At 40.4% G+C, this 24,249-nt stretch overlaps 1 protein-coding gene across 1 annotated transcript in view; it reads left to right on the top strand.

Annotated features, from left to right (window-relative positions):
* Positions 1-1,318: 1,318 nt before the first annotated feature.
* ME2 (malic enzyme 2) overlaps positions 1,319-24,249 on the top strand; it is a 54,990-nt gene continuing 32,059 nt past the window's right edge. The window contains exons 1-3 of the mRNA XM_021686364.2: positions 1,319-1,358; positions 9,124-9,243; positions 19,499-19,632. Coding sequence (XP_021542039.1) covers positions 9,136-9,243; positions 19,499-19,632 — 242 coding nt within the window. The 5' untranslated portion in view covers positions 1,319-1,358; positions 9,124-9,135. The remainder of the gene's footprint in view (positions 1,359-9,123; positions 9,244-19,498; positions 19,633-24,249) is intronic.

Here is a 24,249-nt window from a genome sequence, read left to right as displayed (position 1 = left end):
TCACTTTTCTCTACTTCCACTCAATTTTCTCTATTTTACATTTCCATCACTTTCAGTTTTCTTATTCCATCTTCCTTGATTCTTTTTGTATCCTTTACATCTTCACTTTAAAATTATCATTACCAGGGGCACCTGGCTGACTCAGTCCATGGAGCATGCAACTCTTGATCTAGGGGTTGTGAGTCTGAGCCCCACTTTGGATGTAGAGATTACTTAAAAACAAAATCTTAAAAAAAATAATAAAATTAGCATTACCATACTTTAAAAGTACACAAACTCATTTACAGCAAAGAATTTTTGGTGATAAGATTTTTCTGAAAAAAAGTGAAGAAAAATCCTCCAATATCATAACCGTGAGTGGGTAAAGGGTTACTAAAGTACAGTCCCTGGTGCTTTCAAGATGACAATTTAGTGTTGCAGTGCTTTTCTGAGAGAGGACATTGAACATCTGTTTATGGTGACTGTGATGATAGAGATTAGTAAATTCCCTGCGAGCCAGTAACTGTGCCAGCAGGTGAGGAGAATGGCAAAGAATTCTGCAGAAGATCGAGGCCTAGACACATAAAAATAGCTCAGAGATAGAAAGCGTTCCTTAAGTGCAGAGGCCTCACATTTCCTGCGTTCCCCCTCTTCTGCTTCTCCAGCCACCTGTCCTGTATCCAGCTCTTAATCTCTCCTTCATCTTCTGTCTGCCTCCGCTCGCTGTCCACGAAGGACCCAAACTCCCAGCCTTCCTCTCGCCTCCTGGGGCTGGGAGACTGGTACCCGCGGATTTCCCCCGGCCCGCCCGCGCCTGCGCAGAGCCTCTTCTCGCGCGAACGCGCTGCCATCCCCCTGGAGTACCCCGGCAACCCGGGAGATGCGGGGTCCGCCGTAAACCAGCCCCCGCTCCTTTCGTGGAACAACGGGCGTCGCCTGGGTCTCCGGACTCCTTCTCTACACGGCCCCTCTCGCATTCCTCGAGATCGCGTCCACACTGGCGCGCGCTCGTCCTCAAAACAGTAACCTCAAAGAACCAGATCAAGGAAGGTCCTAAGGGGAAGGAACCCGGGCGCGCCGGCCGCGAAGTGGCGGGCGGAGCCCCGCTCCCCGGGCCGGCTTTCTTCCTCCGCGTTGGCCCGCGCGCCCGTCAGTCTCCTCCCCGAGCCGCGCCGGCCCGCCTCCCGGCTCGCTGGCTCACTACGCCGACTGCCTGGCTGCCTCGCCGGCTGTCGGCCGGCCATGCCTGTCCGAACCTGAGGTAGCGCCGGCTCCGCGAAGCTCAGGGAAGAGGGGGGCCGGACTCGGCCGCAGCTGAGCATCGCGCGTGTGGGCGGCAGGGCCGCTGCCTCTCTTACCGCAGCACCACCTGTCGCGGGGTGAGACTTCGGCTAAGGCTCCGCGCAGCGCGCGGTTGCAGGCGGCCTGGCGCGGAGGGGCTCGGGCGGGAGCTGCGGGAGGGGAGCGGGCGCCCGCCTACTCCCGCCCGATCGGCCGAGCCGATTGCGGACCCGCCGCCGGCTTTCGTGCGTGCGGCCGGCCCAGACCCACTTGGCGGATGGGCGGGGCGGGGTGAAGGGAAGCGGCGCCCCGAGCCCGGGCTGAGGGCTGGGGAGCGGTCAGGTCGCGGCGGTCCCCAATACGAGCGTCCGCGGCTATTTCCCGGGCACGGTTTTGGGGCTCGACTTGCCCGTTTCTAGATTCGCTGGTCCCAGGGCGGCCCCCTTGCTGCCCCTGAATGAGGTCCAGTGGCTTCCAGACCACGAGCGTCGCTCCCTCCCGCGCCCTTTGAAGACCGATTTTGTGGCTTGACACCTTTTATCAAATCTGCTCCTGCAGGGATGAATTAATGACAGGAGTTAGGCTTTGTGTGTGTGTGTTCGTTTGTTCGTTCGTTCCTCTCTTTAAAGGAAGTTTGCTGCAAGCTAGAAAGTTCTGCGGTTGGAACAGTTCTGTCCATTCATGTGAAATGGCATAAATTGACCAGAAATGGCAGGTGTTTCCTTGAAGCTGGTGATAACCACCTCTGCTTGTGTGGTGGTGTTACATTTGAGGTCCTGGAATTGACTTTCTTTCGTGGTTACGAAAACAGTTTTAGAAGACATGTTGCCTTTTGATGAGAAGCATAATCAAAATAATACATCTTAACAGTAGTGCTTCCTTACAAAATGCGTTATCTCCTTATCTATTTTCCTAATGCTTGTGGCAGTCACTTCTTTTTTTTTTTTTTTTTTTAAAGATTTTATTTATTCACTCGACAGAGAGAGAGATAGCGAGAGCAGAAACACAAGCAGGGGGAGTGGGAGAGGGAGAGGCAGGCTTCCCGCCGAGCAGGGAGCCCGATGTGGGACTCGATCCCAGGACCCCGGGACCATGACCTGAGCCGAAGGCAGACGCCTAACGACTGAGCCACCCAGGCGCCCGTGGCAGTCACTTCTAAGCAGAATAGTTAATAGCATTGTTGTTTCTTTTAGTGTTGCAATTGGTAACAATAGAAGCACGTATTAATTGTGGTTATGGGCTGGACATTGTTCTGTACATGAATCATCTCAAAATAACTCTTTGAGGTTGGTACTGTTATTTCCACCTAACAAATGAAACTAAGGCTTAAGAAGGTTAAGTATCTTTCACAAGATCACAGGTTTTAGGTGGCAAAGTCTGGATTCGAACTCAGGCAATTTAACACAACGACTCCAGCCCCATCTTAATCCTGTTGCTTCTTAAGCATTGTTCATGTTGTTAAAGTAATTGCAGTGTTGTCCTCAGGAATTTTAATCTTCATCTTTACTCATGAATTTATTCTTTAGTTTCCAGGCATCCTGGAAGTTAGAGAAGAAATAGTTGCCCACACTTCCCCCTCCCACCTTCCTCCATGTGTTTATTATGTCTATATTTATTTTGGACAAAATATAGATGAATATATAATCTATTGTGTATCTACTAAAACTAATTGAGTTACATGTTACTATGTTACATGGTTTGCAGAAATACAGAAAAAACAGTTTAATTCTTGTCTTCTAATGTTGGACCTTTAATTAGCTTTGAACTTTGATTTGCAATCTGTATTTGACTCTTTTATGGTAGTTATAAAGACTTAATTAAAAATTAGGCATAGAGCCCAGTTATGCTGATAGAACTTTTATCATATATTAAGGAAATGTTGGGCTATGCTTTTGTAGAAGTTCTTCATTCTCTTGAGAATTAAATATACTCTTGCTCAGTACTTATTCCTGAGAAGGAACTGCTTACAGGTTTCAGCCTTACAAGGTGTTTATGTATAATGTTTTTGTCTTTTATAATTCAGTTGTTATGGAAACACATTAAAAATTCATAAAAGAAAAACTCATTTACCACTTGAGAATTGCTTTTGCAAATTAACTCCTATAATGCTGCTGAGGCATAACTTGTATTTTCCTATAACAATAAGCTATTTTAAACTATATTAATTTTTATATTAAGTTAAACTAAAATAAATTATAATTTATGTGGTGAATTTTTGACAAACTTAGTCATATTTTATTTATTTTATTTTATTTTTTAAGTAGGATCCACACGCAACTAGGAGCTTGAACTCACGACCCTAAGATCGAAACCTGAGCTGATATCAAGAGTCAGACACTTAACCGACAGAGCCACCCAGGTGCCCCAAATTCAGTCATACTTTAAAACATAAATAATAACTGAAACCTGTAGTTGTTTACTGAGGATCAATTTTAGGAGGAGGGCAAAATCCATACTATCAAAATCACTCTACATTTGATTTTCTAAAAATCTGTTTTATAAAAAGTTAACTTTTATTTTAAAGTCACTATTTTGATTATGTGGCTGTATATTTCCTTTGATCAATATTTACAAATTTCAAAAGTAATGAAAAATACTATATTGATTCTGTAGATGTTGTTCAGAATGACATTTGATGTTGCCTGGATCTGTATACCATCCAAATTCTCATTATTGACCTAGAGATTTGATTTGAAATAGTTTAAATAAATGCTAACCATGACTATCCTTGTAGCCTCTTAATAAGGATTTCACAGTAGAAGATGTTGATGCAGAGACTAACAGGCATTCAGAAGACACCTTCTGACCACCTTAGTCTGTTTCTACTAACAGTGCTTAGATAACTAACATTTATAGAGCACTTAGAGGGCACTGTGATAAGCATCTTACATGGATTATGTAATTTAAATCTTAAAATGGCCCTGATTAGTAGGTCCTGTTGTTTATCATCCCCATTTGAGTGATGAGAAAACTGCAACAGACCTATTCAAAATCAGAGTTAGCACTGGCCAAGCCAGGATTTAAGTCCAGTAGTTTGATTCCAGAGCTTATCTTTGACTACTCTGCTAAACTGCCTGGATATGGATTTTATTGAATAAACTTTCAAGTAGTCAAGCTCTTTATGATGATGATAAAGCTCTTAATTGCTTGATACTTTATAAATATCATCATTACTACACACAGCTCTGCAAAATAGAGTTCCCCTCCCCTGTTTCATTGACTTCTAAGGCAGTCCCCAGACTTTGGACTTGATGGGCAGGTGTGTATAGGGGGACAATTGGGACCAGACACAGACTGCCAACTTTTAATTCTGTCAAGGTTAAGGACCCTTTTAAGAACTATTGCAATCCACCATCCCCATCCTTTCATAAAAGAAAAGACATTCTTATCACCAAAAAGGTAGGAAGAACATAATTAGAACAGGAAATCAAGAGAATAAATTTTGTTTTATGAACGACTGTATTGCATTGTCCCAATTTTCTCATTTGGCCACACACCAGTGTAAAATGTGGTCCAGGCTAACACCAATTCAGAGACCATTTGGGAATGCCTGGGTGACACAACTGAATCCAAAACGGTGATGAGCTGAGTACAGATTCAGACTCCAGTCTGACTGCAGAGCTTGTGCTCCTTGCACCCAGTCATGACCTCCAATTTCTGTCTCCCTGGCATTGGCCTCCTTTAATCCCAAGTAGGGGGCCAGGGAGAGTAGTCTCCAGCAGCCCAGCCAGTGGCCTAGCAGTTTCTGTCCCGGCCCAGTTTGTAAACACCAGAGAGTAAGTTCCAGGGCAAGGCCATGTGAATGACACACCAGGGGGAGAAACCAGAGGCATATCTCAGTATCCCAGAAACTGTCAAGGAAGCAAGCAGCTTGATTTTACATATTAATTAAAAATTAGAAGCCCTGCCTTTTGGTTCCTGTTTTTACTTCACTCATTCTTAGAGTTCTTCCATCCCACCTGCATAACATAACATTTTATCTTGTTGCCTCTCATTGTTCTCATTACTGGTATTTAAGCCTCCCTGTCTATTTCTTAGTCCTTGGTTCTAGTTTTGGCAGATTTTTTTTCCTTAAATTTTTTTAACTTAGCACTGTTTCAAAGACACTATTAAAATTACTTTTATATTTTATTTTACTCTCTATCACTTACTAGTAATTTCAGTGATAAAACATTCTGTAATTATACTTTTTTGCATATAGTCTCATTTGATCATCACAATTATCTGTAAGGTCGATTTCACAAGTGGTGGTATCTTCATTATACAGACTAAATTCGGTATTGGAAAGAAGCAAAACTTTAACCAGGAGTTGAAAATAGATTTCATATATTAGAATGCTGCTCTTAAGTTAACTATGGAAAGGAAAAACTTTAATTTTCTTTACTCGCAGTTTCAATTCTTCTGGCCACTAAACGTGGGATTCTTTTCCCCCACCCAGCAATTATCCAATTCTCAGCAGATGCTGACTGGGTTTGCTTTAATTTAACTTAATTCTGACACTGTCCATACGGAGATAGCTTCAGATCCCATAGGTTAAGGGTTCAGTCCCAAAAGACTGCCCCTACTTGAGATGCCAGTTGCAAGTCCCAGGTTGTGACGCATACTTCAGACCAACTCTCTATAAATTGAGGCTTCCCACAACCCCCTCTTGTTTTGATGATTTTCTGTAATGGCACACAGAACTCAGAGAAATACTTTACTTATATTTGCTGATTTATTATAAAAGGATACAACTCAGGAACAGATGGAAGGATACATAGAACTAGGTATTGATGGGAGTGGGGGGTGGGGAGACATAGAGCTTCCTTGCCCTCCCTGAGTGTGCCACCCCCCAGCACCTAGATGTATCCACCAACATGAAAGCTCATCCGATCTCCTCGTTAAAGAGTCTTCAGGCCCTGCCCACTTCCCTTTCTGGAGGTTCTGGAGTGGGGCAGAAAGTTCCTACTCTAATCACTTGGTGTTGCCGGTGACTAGCTCTATCTGAGGCTTTGTAGTGGTCCACCCTAGGTGGACCATAAACTCAAATGTGATCAAAAGTGGCTTCTTTTTTTTTTTTTAAAGATTTTATTTATTTGACATAGAGACACAGCGAGAGAGGGAACACAAGCAGGGGGAGTGGGAGAGGGAGGAGCAGGCTTCCGCCGAGCAGGGAGCCCGATGCGGGGCTCGATCCCAGGACCCTGGGATCATGACCTGAGCCGAAGGCAGACACCTAACGACTGAGCCACCCAGGCGCCCCTCAAAAGTGGCTTCTTATGAATAACAAAAAATACTCCTCTATCATTCAGGAAATTCCAAGGATTTTTAGGAGCTCTGTGCCAGAAACGGGGGACAAAAACCAAATATATTTCTTTTTTTTTTTAAGATTTTATTTACTTATTTATTTTGGGGGGGGGCAGAGGGAGAGCAAGAGGCAGAGAATCTCAAGCAGACTCTCCACTGGAGCCTGTCTTGGGGCTCAACTTCAGGACCCTGAGATCATGACCTGAGCGGAAATCAAGAGTCGGACATTTAAATGACTGAGCCACCCAGGAGCTCCCCCTAATATATTTCTTATTATACCACAAGTACTGATTACAAAATGAAACTTTTTCAGATTGTCTTTGATTTAAAGTAAAAAGTATTCCATACTATATCTTAGATTTGCCTACCTCACCAATATACTGTAATACTAATCCAGTCTTTTGGTACCAAAGTTTTAATTTTGACAAATAATGCTCTCTCCTGGAAGAACCACACAAACACATAATCAGTGCTACCATTTCAATCTTTTTAAAATTTATTTTGAAATGATTTGAAAGACTTTGGTTACATACATCATACTTCTTGGCCCCTTAAGACTTCACTGTGTTTTCAGAACAAGGATATCTCTTCCATATGATTATCAAATACAGAAAATTTTACAGTACTTTTATTTAAGCTACAGTATATCTTCCAGTTTTGCCAGCTGTCCCAATAAGTGTCCTTGATAGCATTTTTTTTTTGATTCAGGTTTTGTATGTAGTTGTCATATGTTCAGTCTTCTTTAAATTACAGTAGTTCCTTACTGTTTGTCTTTTGCTGACTTTTTAGAGTGACCCAATTATTTTGTTGTATATCTCTCATAATTCTTTTTTATTATTATTATTGAAGTATATTTGGCGTATGACATTGTATAAATTTAAGGTATATAACATTAATTTGATATATTTATATATTGTAACATGATTGCCATTGTAGTGATAATTATCACCTCTCATGTTATGTAATTATCATTTCTTTTTAGTGGTTGGAACAATTAAGACCTAGTCTCTTAGAAAATTTGATGATTATAATACAATATTGTTGTCTATATTCACTATACTATGTATTATATCTTTAGGAGTTGCTTATTTCTTAGGACTCTTACTGCAAGTTTGTACCGTTAAACATCTGTCCTATCCTCCCACCCCAGTCCCCATCTCTCATGATTCTTGATGTCCTTTTAATCAGATAGATTTTTTGTTTTTGTGGCCACATTTATGCACCACATTTATATGAAATATCCAGAATAGGTAAATCCATAAAGATAGAAAGCAGGTTGGTGGTTGCAGGTACTGGAGGAGGGGAAGAACTGTTTAATGGGGTAGAGTTTCCTTCTGGGATGGTGAAGATGGTTCGGAACTAGGTGGAGGTGGATTGTACAACATTATGGATTTTCTAAATCCCTCTGAATTGTTCACTTTAAAATGGCAAGTTTTGTTATGGAATTCACTTCCATAAAAATTAACTTAAAAAATAATCCCACTGTAATGGTTTGCTGCACCCCGTATACAAACCTTGACTTCTAAGCAAATAAAAATTCCAGTAAAAAACTTACTGCCGGGGACGCCTGGGTGGCTCAGTCGGTTAAGCGTCTGCCTTCAGCTCAGGTCATGATCCCAGGGTCCTGGGATCGAGTCCCGCATCGGGCTCCTTGTTCCGCGGGGAGCCTGCTTCTCCCTCTGCCTCTCTCTCTCTATCTCTCATGAATAAATAAATAAAATCTTTAAAAAAAAAAAAAACAAAAAAAAAAAACTTATTGCCGGATAATTGCAATGATTTGTAATGATTAAGATAAATTGGCTTTGCAAAGTGATTTTGAGTGGGAGAATTGATATGCAGAAGAATCTATTATATTCCCATTTTCAATATTTAACGTGTAATGTGTTATGTAGAGTTTTCCATTTTGAAAAATTCCCATGTGTTTGTGATGTCGTGAAAGGGCAAAAACATGTTTTCTAGCCACTTTGCATGTTTTTTAATATTAAATAACAGGTTTTTATGAAAACAAAAAATATTTAGTACATTACATGAAAACGCTGACTATTATTAGTACGTTAAAATTGTACAGCTAGATTAAGAATTTGAATAGCTTCTCTTCCTCTGAATGTTTATGCTGCAGGCTTTCCTGTTACTTACTTTTCCATCTTCAACCTAAACTCCCATATGCATTTACATGGGCCGCATGTCTTTGTTTACTGATGTTACCTTGTTTCTTAATCTCTCAATTTATTTCCTTCTCTCATAATCGGGAGATACAAGCCTTGCCACACTTGTGGCTTAGAAAAAGAATAAATGTTTAGCACACTGTAGTATATAGTATATACAAAATAGCAATGATTATTAACTAGGGACTTAAGAGTATTGTCAGGAAAAGTCAGTCATTGTCTTCACCCAATTATTACTTTTTTTTTTTTTTTTTACAATGGTTACAACTTATAGAAACATAAATTTACTTTGATAAAGCTTTTTCAAGTGTGGAAAATTAAGCTTTCTGTATCTCCTTTTGAAAACTGATACCTGATGTGCATGCAGTTCGATAATACGTTTCTCATCCTTTATTTGCTTCTTTTTCCCCAGGTGAAAGGAAAGATGTTGTCCCGGTTAAGAATAGTTGCTACTCCCTGTACTGTAGCATGTCGTCATATGCACATAAAAGAAAAAGGCAAGACGCTCATGTTGAACCCAAGAACAAACAAGGTTAGTAACATTAATACTAACATAACATTTTCTCTCTTCCTGGTAAAGGTTTGATATATTTTAGACTGATAAAGTATGAACTTCTTTTATTTTGTAGCTTTATACTAAAACTATTCAGAGGTAGGTGATTTTTCTGCATGACTTTCCACTTTTCTCCACATGGCAAGAATCATGACTGCTTTATGGCTCCCAGTTTCACCCTCACAACTTATACCACCAGAAAAAGATTGACTTTGTTTCCTAGTTTCAGCTCAGAAAAATCCCTAGTATAGCAATCTGTCCAGGCCTTTTGGCCAGTGTGGGATATTTAGATTTACCCAGCTCAAATCCAATTGAGCCCTTGGAAGATGGGGTTAAAATTGTAAAATGAAATTTTGTCTAATGTCTATACCTCCACCCAGCTTTTTGGACACAAATCATTGCACACAAGTGCTTTTGTCCATTAATCTCACAGTACTGCTTCAAAGTGGAGAGACTTCTGACCCCCTCTTTATACTCTTGGGGCAGAAGTGATGGGCATTATTATTTTTTTTTTTAAGATTTTATTTATTTATTTAATTGACACAGAGAGAGGGAGAGACAGCAAGAGAAGGAACACAAGTGGGAGAGGGAGAAGCAAGCTTCCCGCCGAGCAGGGAGCCTGATGCGGGGCTCGATCCCAGGGCCCTGGGGTCATGACCTGAGCTGAAGGCAGTCGCTTAACCTACTGAGCCACCCAGGCACCCCAGTGATGGGCATTATTGATATCTAGTCTTGCCTTTATTCCATGTCCAAGCTGTGTTCAGTGGGCAAGCCCCTCTCTATTTTCTAGTGGTGATATTAATTAGTAAGTACACATACTTCTAGAAAGAGATTCTTTCATGGAAAGCTTGTAAGAGGATACATTGAGTTCATTGTAATATGTGAAATTTACCTCTTGGGAATAATGCATTCAGATTAAGGTGTGATTTATTTTAAAACAACGGTCATCAGAAATTTGCCAATCCCACTTGTTTCCCATGTGATGGGGGTTGAGGATAACTAATTGTACAGTATGATATGTTTTGAAGGATTTCAGGCCTACAAAGGGAAATTGACCAAGGGTTACCCAGAGTGCCTTACCTTTGCATTTTTGGTACCTTGGACAGAATGAGAATTCAGCAGGCAGTAGTGAATTAAATGAAGCTTAATGAGGGATTTTCTAATCCTCTCTTGTTTTTGCCTCGCTTCCCCAAATCTTGCTTGCTCTTCAAGATGCAACTCATTCAAAATCCAGTTCTCCTGTAGAGCCTTTCCATACACCATAGACTGGAATAATCGCTCCCTTCTCTGAAACCCTGTAGCAGTTTTTATCTTCCTGTTCCTATGGCAAGTAATCAATATCTGTTGCTGTGTGCTTCCTTTCATGTCTTAAGTTGTCATTGAAGTACTTGTTGGTATTTATGTTTTCATGAATTTGTATTTCTTAACTGTATTTCAGGTTCCTTTGGGGCAGGGACCATTCAAAATTTTATATATTTTACAATTCCACAGATATAGTAAATATTTGCTAATTATGTTGTTCTTATTTTATTTTTATCCTTACAGAAACTATTTAAAATGTACTATGAGAGAATGGTGAGAAATGTATAAAGTACATTAAGTGGCAAGTTAATTTTAAGGAGGAGGGTAGTCTAAAATGCATTACAGTACTTCTGTAAAGAAAATAAAATCTAGGGGCGCCTAGGTGGCTCAGGCGTTAAGTGTCTGCCTTCGGCTCAGGTCATGATCCCAGCGTCCTGGGATCGAGCCCCTCATCGGGCTCCCTGCTCAGCGGGAAGCCTGCTTCTCCCTCTCCCACTCCCCCTGCTTGTGTTCCCTCTCTCCCTGTGTCTTTCTCTGTCAAATAAATAAAATCTTTAAAAAAAAAAACTAATGCTCTGGCCCTTAGAAATTTCTAAGGTTGGATAGCATCTGTAAGATTACCTCATTACCCCTTAAGCATCAGGAAGAGTTTTTTGTTGTGTGTTTTTAAGAAGGAACATAGACTAGTGATTCCTGATTTGAGGGTCATGAACTCCTTGGGAACTTAAAAGAAATCAGGTTTGTGCTTCAAACGTTGTAGGCTAAATGTTTTAAGAGTATGTTGCTGCTATGATTAATAAAATAGTAATTTTAGGCAGTATTGAATTCTTTTAAGATTGTCTGTAATCTTTTAAGATGTTCTGTAATCACTGTCTACTAAAGGCAGACCTGTTACTATGTCTTTCAGGCTTTTTCATTGTAGTAAATAGTGTACAGTTTACAGTTGTAACAATTTAAAAGTGTATAGGTCAGTGACATTAAGTACATTCAGTGTGGTGCCTCCATCACCTGAAATGGAAACCCAGGAGCCATTCCGCAGTCACCTCCCCTTCCCCTTCTCCCCTCCCCCTTCTCAGCCCCTAGCAACCACGAATCTGTTTCTCTTCCTATAGATTTGCCTATTCTGGTATGAACATGAAATTCTTTACGAAATTTTTTTTTTTTAAAGATTTTTTATTTATTTATTTGAGAGAGAGAGAATGAGAGATAGCACGAGAGGGAAGAGGGTCAGAGGGAGAAGCAGACTCCCTGCTGAGCAGGGAGCCTGATGTGGAACTCGATCCTGGGACTCCAGGATCATGACCTGAGCTGAAGGCAGTCGCCCAACCAACGAGCCACCCAGGCGCCCAAAATTCTTTACGAAATTTTTTAAAAGTCCTTATACTTTGGGCGCCTGGGTGGCTCAGTTGGTTAAGCGACTGCCTTCGGCTCAGGTCATGATCCTGGAGTCCCCCGATCGAGTCCCACATCCGGCTCCCTGCTCATCAGGGAGTCTGCTTCTCCCTCTGACCCTCCCCCCTCTCATGTGCTCTCTCTCATTCTCTCTCTCTCAAATAAATAAATAAAATCTTTAAAAATAAATAAATAAATAAATAAAAGTCCTTATACTTCAAAGGATTGGACATCATTGTGCTAGGTTATAAGCAGGAGTTTCAGTGTGAATTTGAATTTACTAGCCATGAAATATTCACGCTTCATTTAACCTCTCCAGACCTCAGTTTTCTCACTGAAATCATGTAGGTAATACAGCATTTTGAAATATTCAAAAGGCTGTGCAAGTGGAAGATTGGATTTCCCCTTTTCTCCTCTTGCTCATTTGGTAACCTTTTTAATAATTTTTTGTTTTTTGGGTTTTTTTTTAAAGATTTTATTTATTTATTTGACAGAGAGGGACACAGCGAGAGAGGGAACACAAGCAGGGGGAGTGGGAGAGGGAGAAGCAGGCTTCCCACTGAGCAGGGAGCCCAATGTGGGACTCGATCCCAGGACCCCGGGATCATGACCTGAGCCAAAGGCAGATGCTTAATGACTGAGCCACCCAGGTGCCCCTAAATAATTTTTTGAAACTCAGCTCTGCATCCTTTCCTGTAGGAAGCATGCGCTTTCCAGTTTGTACCTGGAGCACTGGTTTTATGGTTCTTAGTTCTGTGAGGGTTTTGTTTGTTTTTATTTTAACTTCCCCTGGCTAGATCTCTAATAGTAAATGAATTCAAATTTTTCTTATTTTTTGCATAAATAATAATTATATTATGACTAATAAAAGAAAGAAAAATCACATTCCTACCATCCCAGTATATCATCTGTTTTTATTTTACCAAATCCCCCTAAAATTATATTTACTGGGACATCTGGGTGACTCAGTTAAGCAGCTGCCTTCCACTCAGGTCAGGATCTCAGGGTCCTGGGATTGAGTCCCACATCGGGCTCCTTGCTCAGCGGGGAGTCTGCTTCTCCCTCTGCCTGCTCTGCCTGCCGCTCCTCCTGCTTGTGCTTTCTCTCTCTCTGACAAATAAATAAAATCTTTAAAAAAAAGTATATTTACTTTGAAGATCATAGGATACAATTTTATATGTCATTTTACTACTGGGAAGAGTATATTATAAGTAATCTCCATGATCCTTCATAAGCCTTCTGTATATGGCTGCATAATAGTCCAGTAGGTAGATTTGGAATCACAGAGACTGAAGAGAGACCCAGTTTGACCCTTACAGGCTTGTAATCTTCAGGGTAGATATAACCTCTTTGGATCCCAGTTTCTTCCCCTAGACTGTTGTGGAGAAAAAGGAGAATTATAAAGCTACTTTAGTCACTGTGAATTCTATGTAAGTGTGAGTAACTCCTTTCAGGGGATGTTTTATAATTTAGTTAGCCATGATGCTATTGTTGAATATCGTTTTCAGTCTTGACATTATGAATCATTAGTTATTAGTTAGCAGTTTTGTAAGTAGGTATTTGGTAACTTCGTAATTCCTGACAGTTTATTCTAACTGCACTTGGAGGGAAACAAATAGAAGGAGATTTTTCTTTCTTCCCAGTGTGTACCTATACATTCAAATCTAGTTAACGGATTTTCATCAATAATGGCTTATGTGAAGAAACTGGGTGTGTCTAAAGGAAAATAGCTCAGGGGATCTTTCAGGATCAGCCAAAGGAGGCACACTTCCAGTATGTTAATTGGGAGGGTATTGCTGTGGCGTAGATGAGAAAAGGGCAGACATGGTGGAACAGGTGGCTGGGGTGGGGGGGGCTCCCCACTCAGCTCAGAGTCTGCTTGAGATTCTCCCTCTCCTTTTGTCCCTCCCACTGCTCGCACACTCTTTCTCTCTCTCTCAATAAATAAATAAGTAAAATCTAGAGTTGGACATCCAACTGACTGAGCTACCCAGGCACCCCAAATAAAACGCTTTTGAGTGTCCCTTAAACCTAAGTAGGAGATAGGCAGTGACACCTTGTGTAGCCAACTCATTTATCTTTGGCAGTAGGGTAGGTGAAGCACCTTTAAGTGAACTAATCAGTTCATTTAAATCTAAAGTTTAGGGGTGTCTGGCTGGCTTAGCATTCGACTCTTGATCTCAGGGTCATGAGTTCATCCCCGCATTGGGTGCGGAGGTTACTTAAATAAATAAATGAATAATTTAAAAAAATGAATGAAGTTTAGCTTTTCCACTTTAGCCTTGTACTAGCGTGGGAAAAGGAAGTAAGGGTGACAGTTTGGGTTTTACCTCTTTTATATATCCCAGCCTTAGGTGAAATATTACAAGGAGAATCATGAGGTGCAAAGATTTAGTGATTTCATTCTCCTCCTTTTTCTCCTTTTCCGGTATAGCTAAAGGTTTGTCAATTTGGTACATCCTTTGAAAGAACCAACTTTTGGGTTCACTGATTTATTTTCCAGTTGTTTTTTCTGTTTTCTATTTCATTTATTTTCACTCTGATCTTTTGTATTTCCTTCTTTTTTGCTTCAGGTTTAGTTTGTTCTTTCTCTCCCCCACTAGTTTCTTAAGGTGGAAGTTTAGATTATTGAATTGAGATCTTTCTACCTTTTTAATGTGGATGCTTACAGCTATAAATTTCCCAGTGGGCATTGCTTTCACTGCATCCCCATAAGTTTTGGTATGTATGTCTTAATTCATCTCCAAGTATCTTCTTTTTTTTTTTTTTTTTTATAAAGATTTTATTTATTTATTTGAGACAGAGAGAATGAGAGAGAGAGAGCACATGAGAGGGGGGAGGGTCAGAGGCAGAAGCAGGCTCCCTGCTGAGCAGGGAGCCCGATGCGGGACTCCATCCCGGGACTCCAGGATCATGACCTGAGCCGAAGGCAGTCGCTTAACCAACTGAGCCACCCAGGCGCCCTCCAAGTATCTTCTAATTTCCTTTGTGATTTCTTCTTTGGTCAATTGGTCATTTAGGAGTGTGTTGTTTAAAATCCATGTATTTGTGAATTCCCCAAATTACCTTCTATTACTGATTTTTAATCTCATTGCATTATGGTTGGAGATCATACTTTGGGTGATTTAAATCCTTTTAAATTTATTGAGACTTGTTTTATGATTTAACATGTGGTGCGTCCTGGAGAATATTCTATGGGCACTCGGTTTGAAGGATGCGTATCCTGCTGCTGTTGTGTGGAGTGTGCCATACACGTCTGTCATGTCTAGTCGCTTTATAGTGTTGTTCAGGTCTTCTGTTTTCTTCTGATTTTCGGTGTAGTTGTTTTCTCCATTATTGGAAGTGAGGTATTGAAGTCTCCAACTTGGCTTTCTTCCTAGGATTCTGTCAGATTTTGCTTCATGTATTTCTGGACCTTTTTCACAGATGCGTATATATTTATAATTGTTACATCTTCTTAATGGATTGACCCTTTTATCATTATAAAATGTCCTTCTCTGTGAACAATGTGTGTTTCCCAATCTATTTTGTTTGTCATTAATTTAGCCATTCTAGCTCTCTTTGGGTTACTTTTTACATGGTATATGTTTTTCCATCCTTTTACTTTCTACCTAATTGTGTTTTGAATCAAAGTGTGTCTCCTGTAGACAGCATAAAATTAGATCATGTTCTCCATCTTGCCAATCCATGCCTTTTTATTATAGATTTTAATCCATTTAGATTATATAATGGTTGATAAGGTACAATTTATGTCTGTCATTATGTCTGTTGGTTTTCTAAGTGTCTTGTCTTTTTTGTCCCTCTCTTTCTCCATTGTTCCCTTCCTTTGTGTTAAATTGATATTTTCTAGTATACCGTTTTAATTCCCTTGTCACTTCTTCTACTGCCATTTTCTGATTTATTTTCTTAGTGGTTTGTCCTGGGAATTATAATTACCATCTTTATAACAGTCAAATTCAGATTGATTCCAACTTAATTTTAATAGTACATAAAAACTGTTCCTATAGGGGCGCCTGGGTGGCTCAGCTGTTAATCGTCTCCCTTTGGCTCAGGTCATGATCCCAGGGTCCTGGGATCGAGCCCCGCATCGGGCTCCCTGCTCAGCAGGAAGCCTGCTTCTCCTTCTCCCACTCCCCCTGCTTGTGTTCCCTCTCTCACTGTGTCTCTCTCTGTCAAATAAATAAAAATCTTTAAAAATAATAATAAAAAAATAAAAACTGTTCCTGTATAGTTCCATCCTTTCCTTTTGTCTGCTTTTTCATAAAAATTACATGTTTATACATTGTGTGACCATCAGTACAGATTTATAATTATTTCTTTGTGTAATTGTCTTTTTTTTTTTTTTAAAGATTTTATTTATTTTTTGACAGAGAGAGACAGCAAGAGAGGGAACACAAGCAGGGGGGCGTGGGAGAGGGAGAAGCAGGCTCCCCACTGAGCAGGGAGCCCAGTGCGGGGCTTGATCCCAGGACCCTGGGATCATGACCTGAGCCGAAGGCAGACGCTTAACGACTGAGCCACCCAGGCACACTGTGTGTGTGTAGCTGTCTAAGTCAGGTAGGAGAGACGAAGAGCTACAAACAAAAAAAAATACATTGATACCGACTTTTATATTTACCTATATGGTGATCCTACTTGTGTTCTTGATTTCTTCATGTAGATTTGAGTTACTGTCTAGTGTCTTTATTTCAGCCTGAAGGACTCCCTTTGATATTCCTTGTGAGACAGGCCTGCCAACAACGAGTTCTCTATTTTTATTTGAAAATATCTAAATATCTTCTTCATTTTTGGATAATTTTGTAAGGATTTAGAAATTCTTGGTGGACAGTTTTTTCTTTCAGCACTTTTAATATGTCATTCTACTGCCTTATGGCCTCTGTGGTTTCTGTTAAGAAATTAGCTGTTCCTCTTTTTGAGGATCCCCTGTACATGATGAGTGACTTCTCTCTGCTTTCACGTTTCTTCTTTTGTCTTTTAACAGTTTGAATATGATGTGTCTAGGTGTAGATCTCTTTGAGTTTTTTTCTGATTGCAGCTGTTGAGATTCTAGGATGTGTGTTTCTTCTAGGGGTAATGTTACTCATCAAACTTGAGAAGCTTTTGGCCATTATTTCTTCAAATATTCTTTTATCCTTTTCTCTCCTTGCCTTCTGGGACTCCTCTTATGCATATGTTGGCATACTTGATGGTGTCCCACAGGTCTCTGAGGCTCTGTTCATATTCACTCATTGCTTTTTCTTTCTGTTTCTCAAACTGGATAATCTCAATTGATTTTTCTTGTGTTTGCCGATCCTTTCTTCCACCTGCTCAAATCTGCTGTTCAGCCCCTCTGAATTTTTTTGTTTCAGTTATTGTACTTTGAATTCCAGAATTTCTATATTTGGTTCTTTTCATTAATATGCTGTAGTTGGATATCATTCTTGTACTTCCCTTTAGTTCTTTTTTTTTTTTTTTAAAGATTTTATTTATTTATTTGACAGAGCAAGAGACAGCGAGAGAGGGAACACAAGCAGGGGGAGTGGGAGAGGGGAAGCAGGCTCCCCGCTGAGCAGGGAGCCCGATATGGGTCTCGATCTCCAGGACCCTGGGATCATGACCTGAGCCAAAGGCAGACGCTTAACGACTGAGCCACCCAGGGGCCCCTCCCTTTAGTTCTTTAGATGTGGTGTCTTTTTGTTCTTTGAATATATTTAAAATCACTAAAGTCTTTGTTTAGTTAGTACAATGTTTGAGCTTCCTCAGGGACAGTTTCTATTAACTACCCTTTTTCCAGTGCGTGAGCCAGACTTTGTCTTTTTGCATGTCTTACAATTTTTTGTTGAAAACTGGACATATTCAACAATGTGGCTGCTCTGGAAACCGGATATTCCTCCCAGGGTTTGTTGTATTGCTGTTGTCTATTTAGTGACATTTCTGAACTAATTCTTTTAATGTGTGTAAACTATAATTGAACGACTTCTTTAAAGTCTTTATTCTTGTTTTGATATGCCCACGAAAGTCTGCTTTGTTAGCTTAGTGGTCAACTAATGACTAGACGGAGACTTAAATACCTAAGGGCTCTGTGTACATGTTGGGGCATGCCTTTAGGACTCAGGCAGTTTACAACTACACATCAGCCTTCACTTCCTGCTTACACAGAGGCTCAAGGTTAGCCAGAGGTGGGAGCTAAGGGCCTTCCCAAATCTTTCCTGGACTTGCCTGTAGCTCACGGTGACCGTCTAGATTCTTAGGAATATGTCAAGCTTTTCAAATTCCCACTCACCATGTGGACATTTTGTTCCTCAGCTTTTCGTTTTCAGCTTTTTGGTTAACCTATTGTTTGCCTCAGCTGTCATCCACTGCCTTAGGCAGCTGCCATGTTAAATAATTACCTCTGATTGTTTTCAACAAGCTCTTCTGGAGAAAAAGCTGTTCACACTGGGTGAACTCCAAATCAGATTAAATAAAGATAGCCTTGCAAGTGGGGTCTTCCACTGAACCACCGGACAAGTCAAATAATGACAAATTTCCTGAGTATGGGGTTTTCGAATTATCTCTAGCCTCTCTCTAGTAGCTGCCAGGCTGTTTTTCAAAGCGATTGCTTCATAGTGATTGCTGTTTTCTAGGCTCCTATGGAGCTGGGGAGGGAAGCATAGGAATAAGGCAAATAAAAATGTCATAAAGCTTGCTGTTCTTTTGAGAATTCAGCTGTTTTTCTTGAATAGAATGTTCCCTGATTGATGAAGCCTTTGGTTAGTTTCCAGAATTCTGAAGAAGTTTATTCTGATCACTTGGCCAGTGTTCTTACTGCTTTTATAGAGGAAAAGATTGGGAAGTCCTTACTCTGGCATTTTCACTGCCATCAGTTGGATGAAAAGAATTTAACACACAACTGAATATCAGAAATTGGAAAAGATTTTCTTATGACATACGTTAATTTCTTCCTAAGTATCAATTTCATTTCTAATGTATGCAGGCATCTGTGTGTAATATGTATTTTATGGGGGTTTTCTGAACATAATAGTCAACATTGAGTGTGTTTGATTTGCAGCTTGCTTTTTTTCCTTAACTATGTGTCTGGGAGATACTTCTACATAATTGGAGATCTTTGTTTAAGTGTATGGTGTGTCATGGTATGGAAATACCATAGGTTCCTTAACTGTTGCAGAATTGATGGACTTTTAGTTAGTTTGTAATAGTCAAGAGAACTAGAAACAGTACTAGAACTAATCTTTTCGTATACGCCTCTTTATTTTGTGTATGAATATTTCTCTAAGATGGCTCTCTAGAAATAGTGTATATACATTAAAATTTAAGAATATTTTTAAGTTGTCTTCTAGAAACTTAAACCTGTTTACATTTCCAGCAATGGTATGTGAGAGTAACTCTTTTACCACACCCTTACCAACACTAGAGATGATCAGTCTTACAAATTTTTTACAGTCTGGGCAAAATGATATCTTACTGATTTTAAAAAAATTTACATTTAAATTACATTTTGTAGGATAGCACCATTGCAACCTCAGTAAGCAATAAATTTTCATCCTTTTCTCCTTTTTAGGGAATGGCATTTACATTACAAGAACGACAAATGCTTGGTCTTCAAGGACTTCTACCTCCCAAAATAGAGACACAAGATATTCAAGCTTTACGATTTCATAGAAACGTGAAAAAATTGAATGGCCCTTTGGAAAAGTAAGAGTTGATTAGATGTTTAGTTATTTATTGATGCTCTGATCAGAAAAATTGGGAGCATGATGGTTATTATTGTATAAGAAATATGCAGTCTTGTAATGAAGTTTGTGTTTTAGGCAGTTAACTATTATTTTTATAATGATTATGTTTCCTTTATTTCACTGAATACTTGTGTTCACTATTGTAAAATTTAGCAGAAATCTATTTTTTAAGCTTAAAATCACAGAGCATTTCATCCTTGAATGGAACGTTAGAAGCAAAAGCTATCATCTGATTTGTACCCTTTATATTCAACAACTTTTATTAATCGTCTACTTTGTGTGTGCCACTGTGCTAACCACTGAGGCTGTAAAGTAGGTAAAAGACAGGTGACCATTTAATATATCATCCAATCCAGGGGAGTGAAAAAGAGAAGTAACTGAAACTGTCCCAGGCGAACTAGAATGTGTTGCCACCCCAGTAACACACAGCCCTGCCTTCTAGGAGCTCATCAGTAGTTATACTGTGATCATCATTGTACTTTATACTACAGTGTGCAGAACAATGACAAAAAGTTACATGCAGAGGATGTTCTGAAAGTTCGGCCCCTAGCCGAACTTAGGGAGTCCGTTAAAGCTTCCTAGAGGAGGTGATGCCTGAGCTGAGTTTTAAACAGTATGTTACAGGTGGCAGGTAAAAGGAGAAAGAAGGGCAAGGTATTCTGTGTAGAGGGATCAGTCTGAATGCAGAATTAGAAATATCCTTTGGGTTTGTTAAGTATGGGAAATTATTGTTTGATGACAGGTGAGAGTGGTTTCTTTGATCTGTCAGGGCAAAAGGAAGAGTACAATAGACTGAGAAATGATTGAGAGGAAAGGAAATGCACTTTTTCAAGAAGTTAGGTAAGGGGATAGGAAAGACACTGAACAGTAAGTAAGGCAAGACTTGGGTTTATAGTCCTGCTTGGGGACTATATTTTGGGGGGGGTGGTATTTTTCAGGCTAGAAGGAAGTTGAAGGTGCTTGCGCTGTGAGGAATGAGCCCAGAAGAAAGGGTAACTGATAGAACAAGATCCCAGAGAATGGAAAGGGTCATAGGGTCAAGTGCAAAAGTAGAGCTCATAGGGTCAAATGCAAAGACAGAGAGCACTGGGTTGAGTACAGAGGTAGAGGCTGGCCTTGAACAAGAAAAAAGAACAGCTCATTCTCTGAGGCGAGATTGAAGATAAAATACAGACACAGGTAAGAAGGTGGTGTATGTAGGTGGTGGAGCAGAGCTTGTGAGATCTCATCCCACCTGATGACCTTGATTCTCTCTATGATGTAGAATATGAAGGTTGTGGCTAAGATTTATAAGGACCAAGGTTAAATAGAATTGGTAAGGAGAGTGATAAATGTTTAGAACAGCCATTTAGCCAAAAGTGAAGCTGAACAAGGACAGAGTAAAGGCATGGGTAGGCCCGGAAGGCCTAGTGGTATAATCTTATTTGTATTGATGCCATTCTGCCCAGCAATGTTATTTTTCCACAGAAAAGGTAAAATGTAACAGTAATTCAGGTTTGGGGTTTGCTGGGCTGGCAAAGATGCTACATTAATTCATTCAGCTAATATTCATTCAGGGCTCTTATGTGCCAGGCATTGTTTTAAGCTCTAGAACTACAAAAATGAGAAATTCAGCCCTTGCCTTCAGGGGGTTCATGGCTGGAAAAGACTGACGCTGTGGCAGGGTAGTGCAGTGATAAAGATGCAGGGGTGTTCCACAGTGGTGAAGATTTGTTGAGAGTGAGAGGCTTGATCATGAGATCCAGAGTGGGGAAAAAAGAGAGGCCAGGAGGGAGCCTAATAGAACAGGAGGAAATGAAGCGATCCAGAAGTCAGAGGTCTCCCTAAGAACTGTGAAGTGGGGCATTATATAGCTAGCCAAAGGGGAGAGGGTTATGATCAGAGTACTGCATTAGTGGCATTCGAGATTTCTGAGCTGTAACAGTCCTAGGTGAGGACAAGATCCAGTGGGAAGCATTCAGAAGAGTGACCAAAGTGAGATGAAGGTGAAAGTGAACCTACTGGTATTATTTGTGTCTGCAGTAGCTACATAGAAAATATTATTCCTCTTATAAATAGAATCACTTCTCCCTATTTGTTCACCATATATTTGCACACCACTTATATTCCATTAACTTTGCTAGTTACTGGAAATACAGATTTTTTTTTTTAAGATTTTATTTATTTATTTGACAGAGAGAGACAGCGAGAGAGGGAACACAAGCAGGGGGAGTGGGAGAGGGAGAAGCAGGCTTCCCGCCGAGCAGAGAGCCCGATGTGGGGCTCGATCCCAGGACCCTGGGATCATGACCCGAGCCGAAGGCAGGCGCTTAACGACTGAGCCACCCAGGCACCCCTGGAAATACAGATTTATATAAGGCAATAGTCCTTAGCTCATGGTATCATCCAGGCTGGAGGGAAGACAAAGTGAGGAAGTGGAGTGAGAATTGCAGAAGTAGGAGTAGGGTGTTGAGGGACCTGAAAACAGGAAAATCTGTGTAGATTATGTGTGGTGGGGGAGGGGAACGGTCAGAAAGGGAGAGTGTGCCACCTGTGTTTCATTCAGGGAGTGTAAGTATGGGACTGTGCATGGATGGAGGGTGTTCCAGGCAAAGGGTGCCTTGTATATAGCAACACCAAGGTAGGAGATGTGGTGCATTTGAGAAACTGAAGTAATTTCAGTAGGAAGATGAGGCTAGAAAGTAGGCAGAGGTCTTGTTAACTGTTTTAGAAGCATAAGCCTATTTAATGGGTGTTTGGAAGGCATTCAAGGAGAATAGAAATGGTCGGAGTTATTTTTTTAAGAGAAGAATAGATTGGAGCAGGGGGGCAAAGTTCTTAAAGTGGTGCGCCTGGGTGGCTCAGTCAGTAAAGCGTCCAACCTTTGATTTCAGCTCAGGTCATGATTGTAGGGTTGTGAGACTGAGCCCTGAGTTGGGCTCCATGCTGGCGTGGAGCCTGCTGAAGATTCACTCTCCTCTCTCTGCCCCCACCTCTAAAAAAAGAAAGAAAGAAAGTTCTTGAGGTAGCCCAAGTGAGAAATGATGTTGGCTTGGACAGAGTGAGGGTGGAGGGGAGTTATAGGTATATTTGAAAATTAATTAGCATGTGGACACTGTAGGTCTTGTTGATTTATTAGACTAGGGTAAGACAGAGTGGGAGAGGAAGAAATCAAGAATGGGATCTCAGATCCCCATTTGGTCAGATGATAATAGGAGAGACAAGTTGAGGGGAGGGGGGTGGGAGGATGGGTTAGCCTGGTGGTGGGTATTGAGGAGGGCACATTCTGCATGGAGCACTGGGTGTTATGCACAAACAATGAATCATGGAACACTTCATCTAAAACTAATGATGTAATGTATGGGGATTAACATAAGAATAAAAAAAAAAGAGTAAAAAATAAAATAAAATAAAAGTAGAAGCATCTACAGCTTTTTATTTTTTTAAGTTCATTTATTTTATTTTATTTTTTTAGTTATCTGTATACCCAACATCAAACTCACAACCCTGAGATCAAGAGTCACACACTCTTCTGACTGGGTCAGCCAGGCGCCCTGTCATTGGTTTTTTCAAGTCAACATTTCCCAGTTTTCTAAACTTTATTCTTGAAAAGCCATTTATTATATATGTATACAAATTTACCTTTGCCTTTGTGGTACCGCTGTACTCTGTATGGACCTTATAACGCGTTTAAGCTACTGGATTCTAACTCCACAAGGACAGGGGTCACTTCTTACATCCTGGGAGTCCAACATAGTGCCTGGCACATAGTATTTAGTAAATAGTTGAATGAATGCCACTTTATTTATTTATTTTTATTTTTTTTATTATGTTAGTCACCATACAATATACCATTGGTTTTTGATGTGATGATCCACGGTTCATTGTTTCCATGTAACACCCAGTGCTCCATGCAGTACGTGCCCTCCTCAATACCCGTCACCGGGCTAACCTATCCCCCATCCCCCCTCCCCTCTAAAACCCTCAGTTTGTTTCTCAGAGTCCATAGTCTCTCATGGTTCATCTCTCCCTCCGATTTCCGCCCCCTTCATTTTTCCCTTCCTTCTCCTAATGTCTCCATGCTATTCCTTATGTTCCACAAATAAGTGAAACCATATGATAATTGACTTTCTCTGCTTGACTTATTTCACTTAGCATAATCTCCTCCAGTCCCATCCATGTTGATGTAAAAGTTGGGTATTCATCCTTTCTGATTGAATGCCACTTTATTTTCCTTCCATATTTACATGTCAGTCACCTTGAAGGTTATTTCCTTGTGAGTAGGGTGGTCTCCTGGTAGTCTTTGCATTTCTAGTGCCTGGTACAGAGCCTGACTCACAGTAAGGGCTCAATAAATGTTAGCTGTTGTTTCTGCTGTTCTCCTCCTCCTCTTCTTTGTTATCATCATCTACCATTTAAGAACATTTTTATTTTTGTTAATTTTTGTCCTTGGTGTTAAAAATGATAATTTAGGGTTTTGTTTTCTGGTAGGAAGGGGAGTCCTCAGTTTTAGATGTTTACATATAACTTCTAATTCTAAAGGCCAAAACTTTGAGTGTAAATGCTGACTGATGTAGACATTATTTACTGTGCTTAA

This window comes from Neomonachus schauinslandi, chromosome 14 (genome assembly GCF_002201575.2).
Source record: "Neomonachus schauinslandi chromosome 14, ASM220157v2, whole genome shotgun sequence".
Lineage (NCBI taxonomy): Eukaryota > Metazoa > Chordata > Mammalia > Carnivora > Phocidae > Neomonachus > Neomonachus schauinslandi.
The sequence above is the reverse complement of the archived record's forward strand: the minus strand, read 5'-3'. Positions and strand labels throughout refer to the sequence as shown.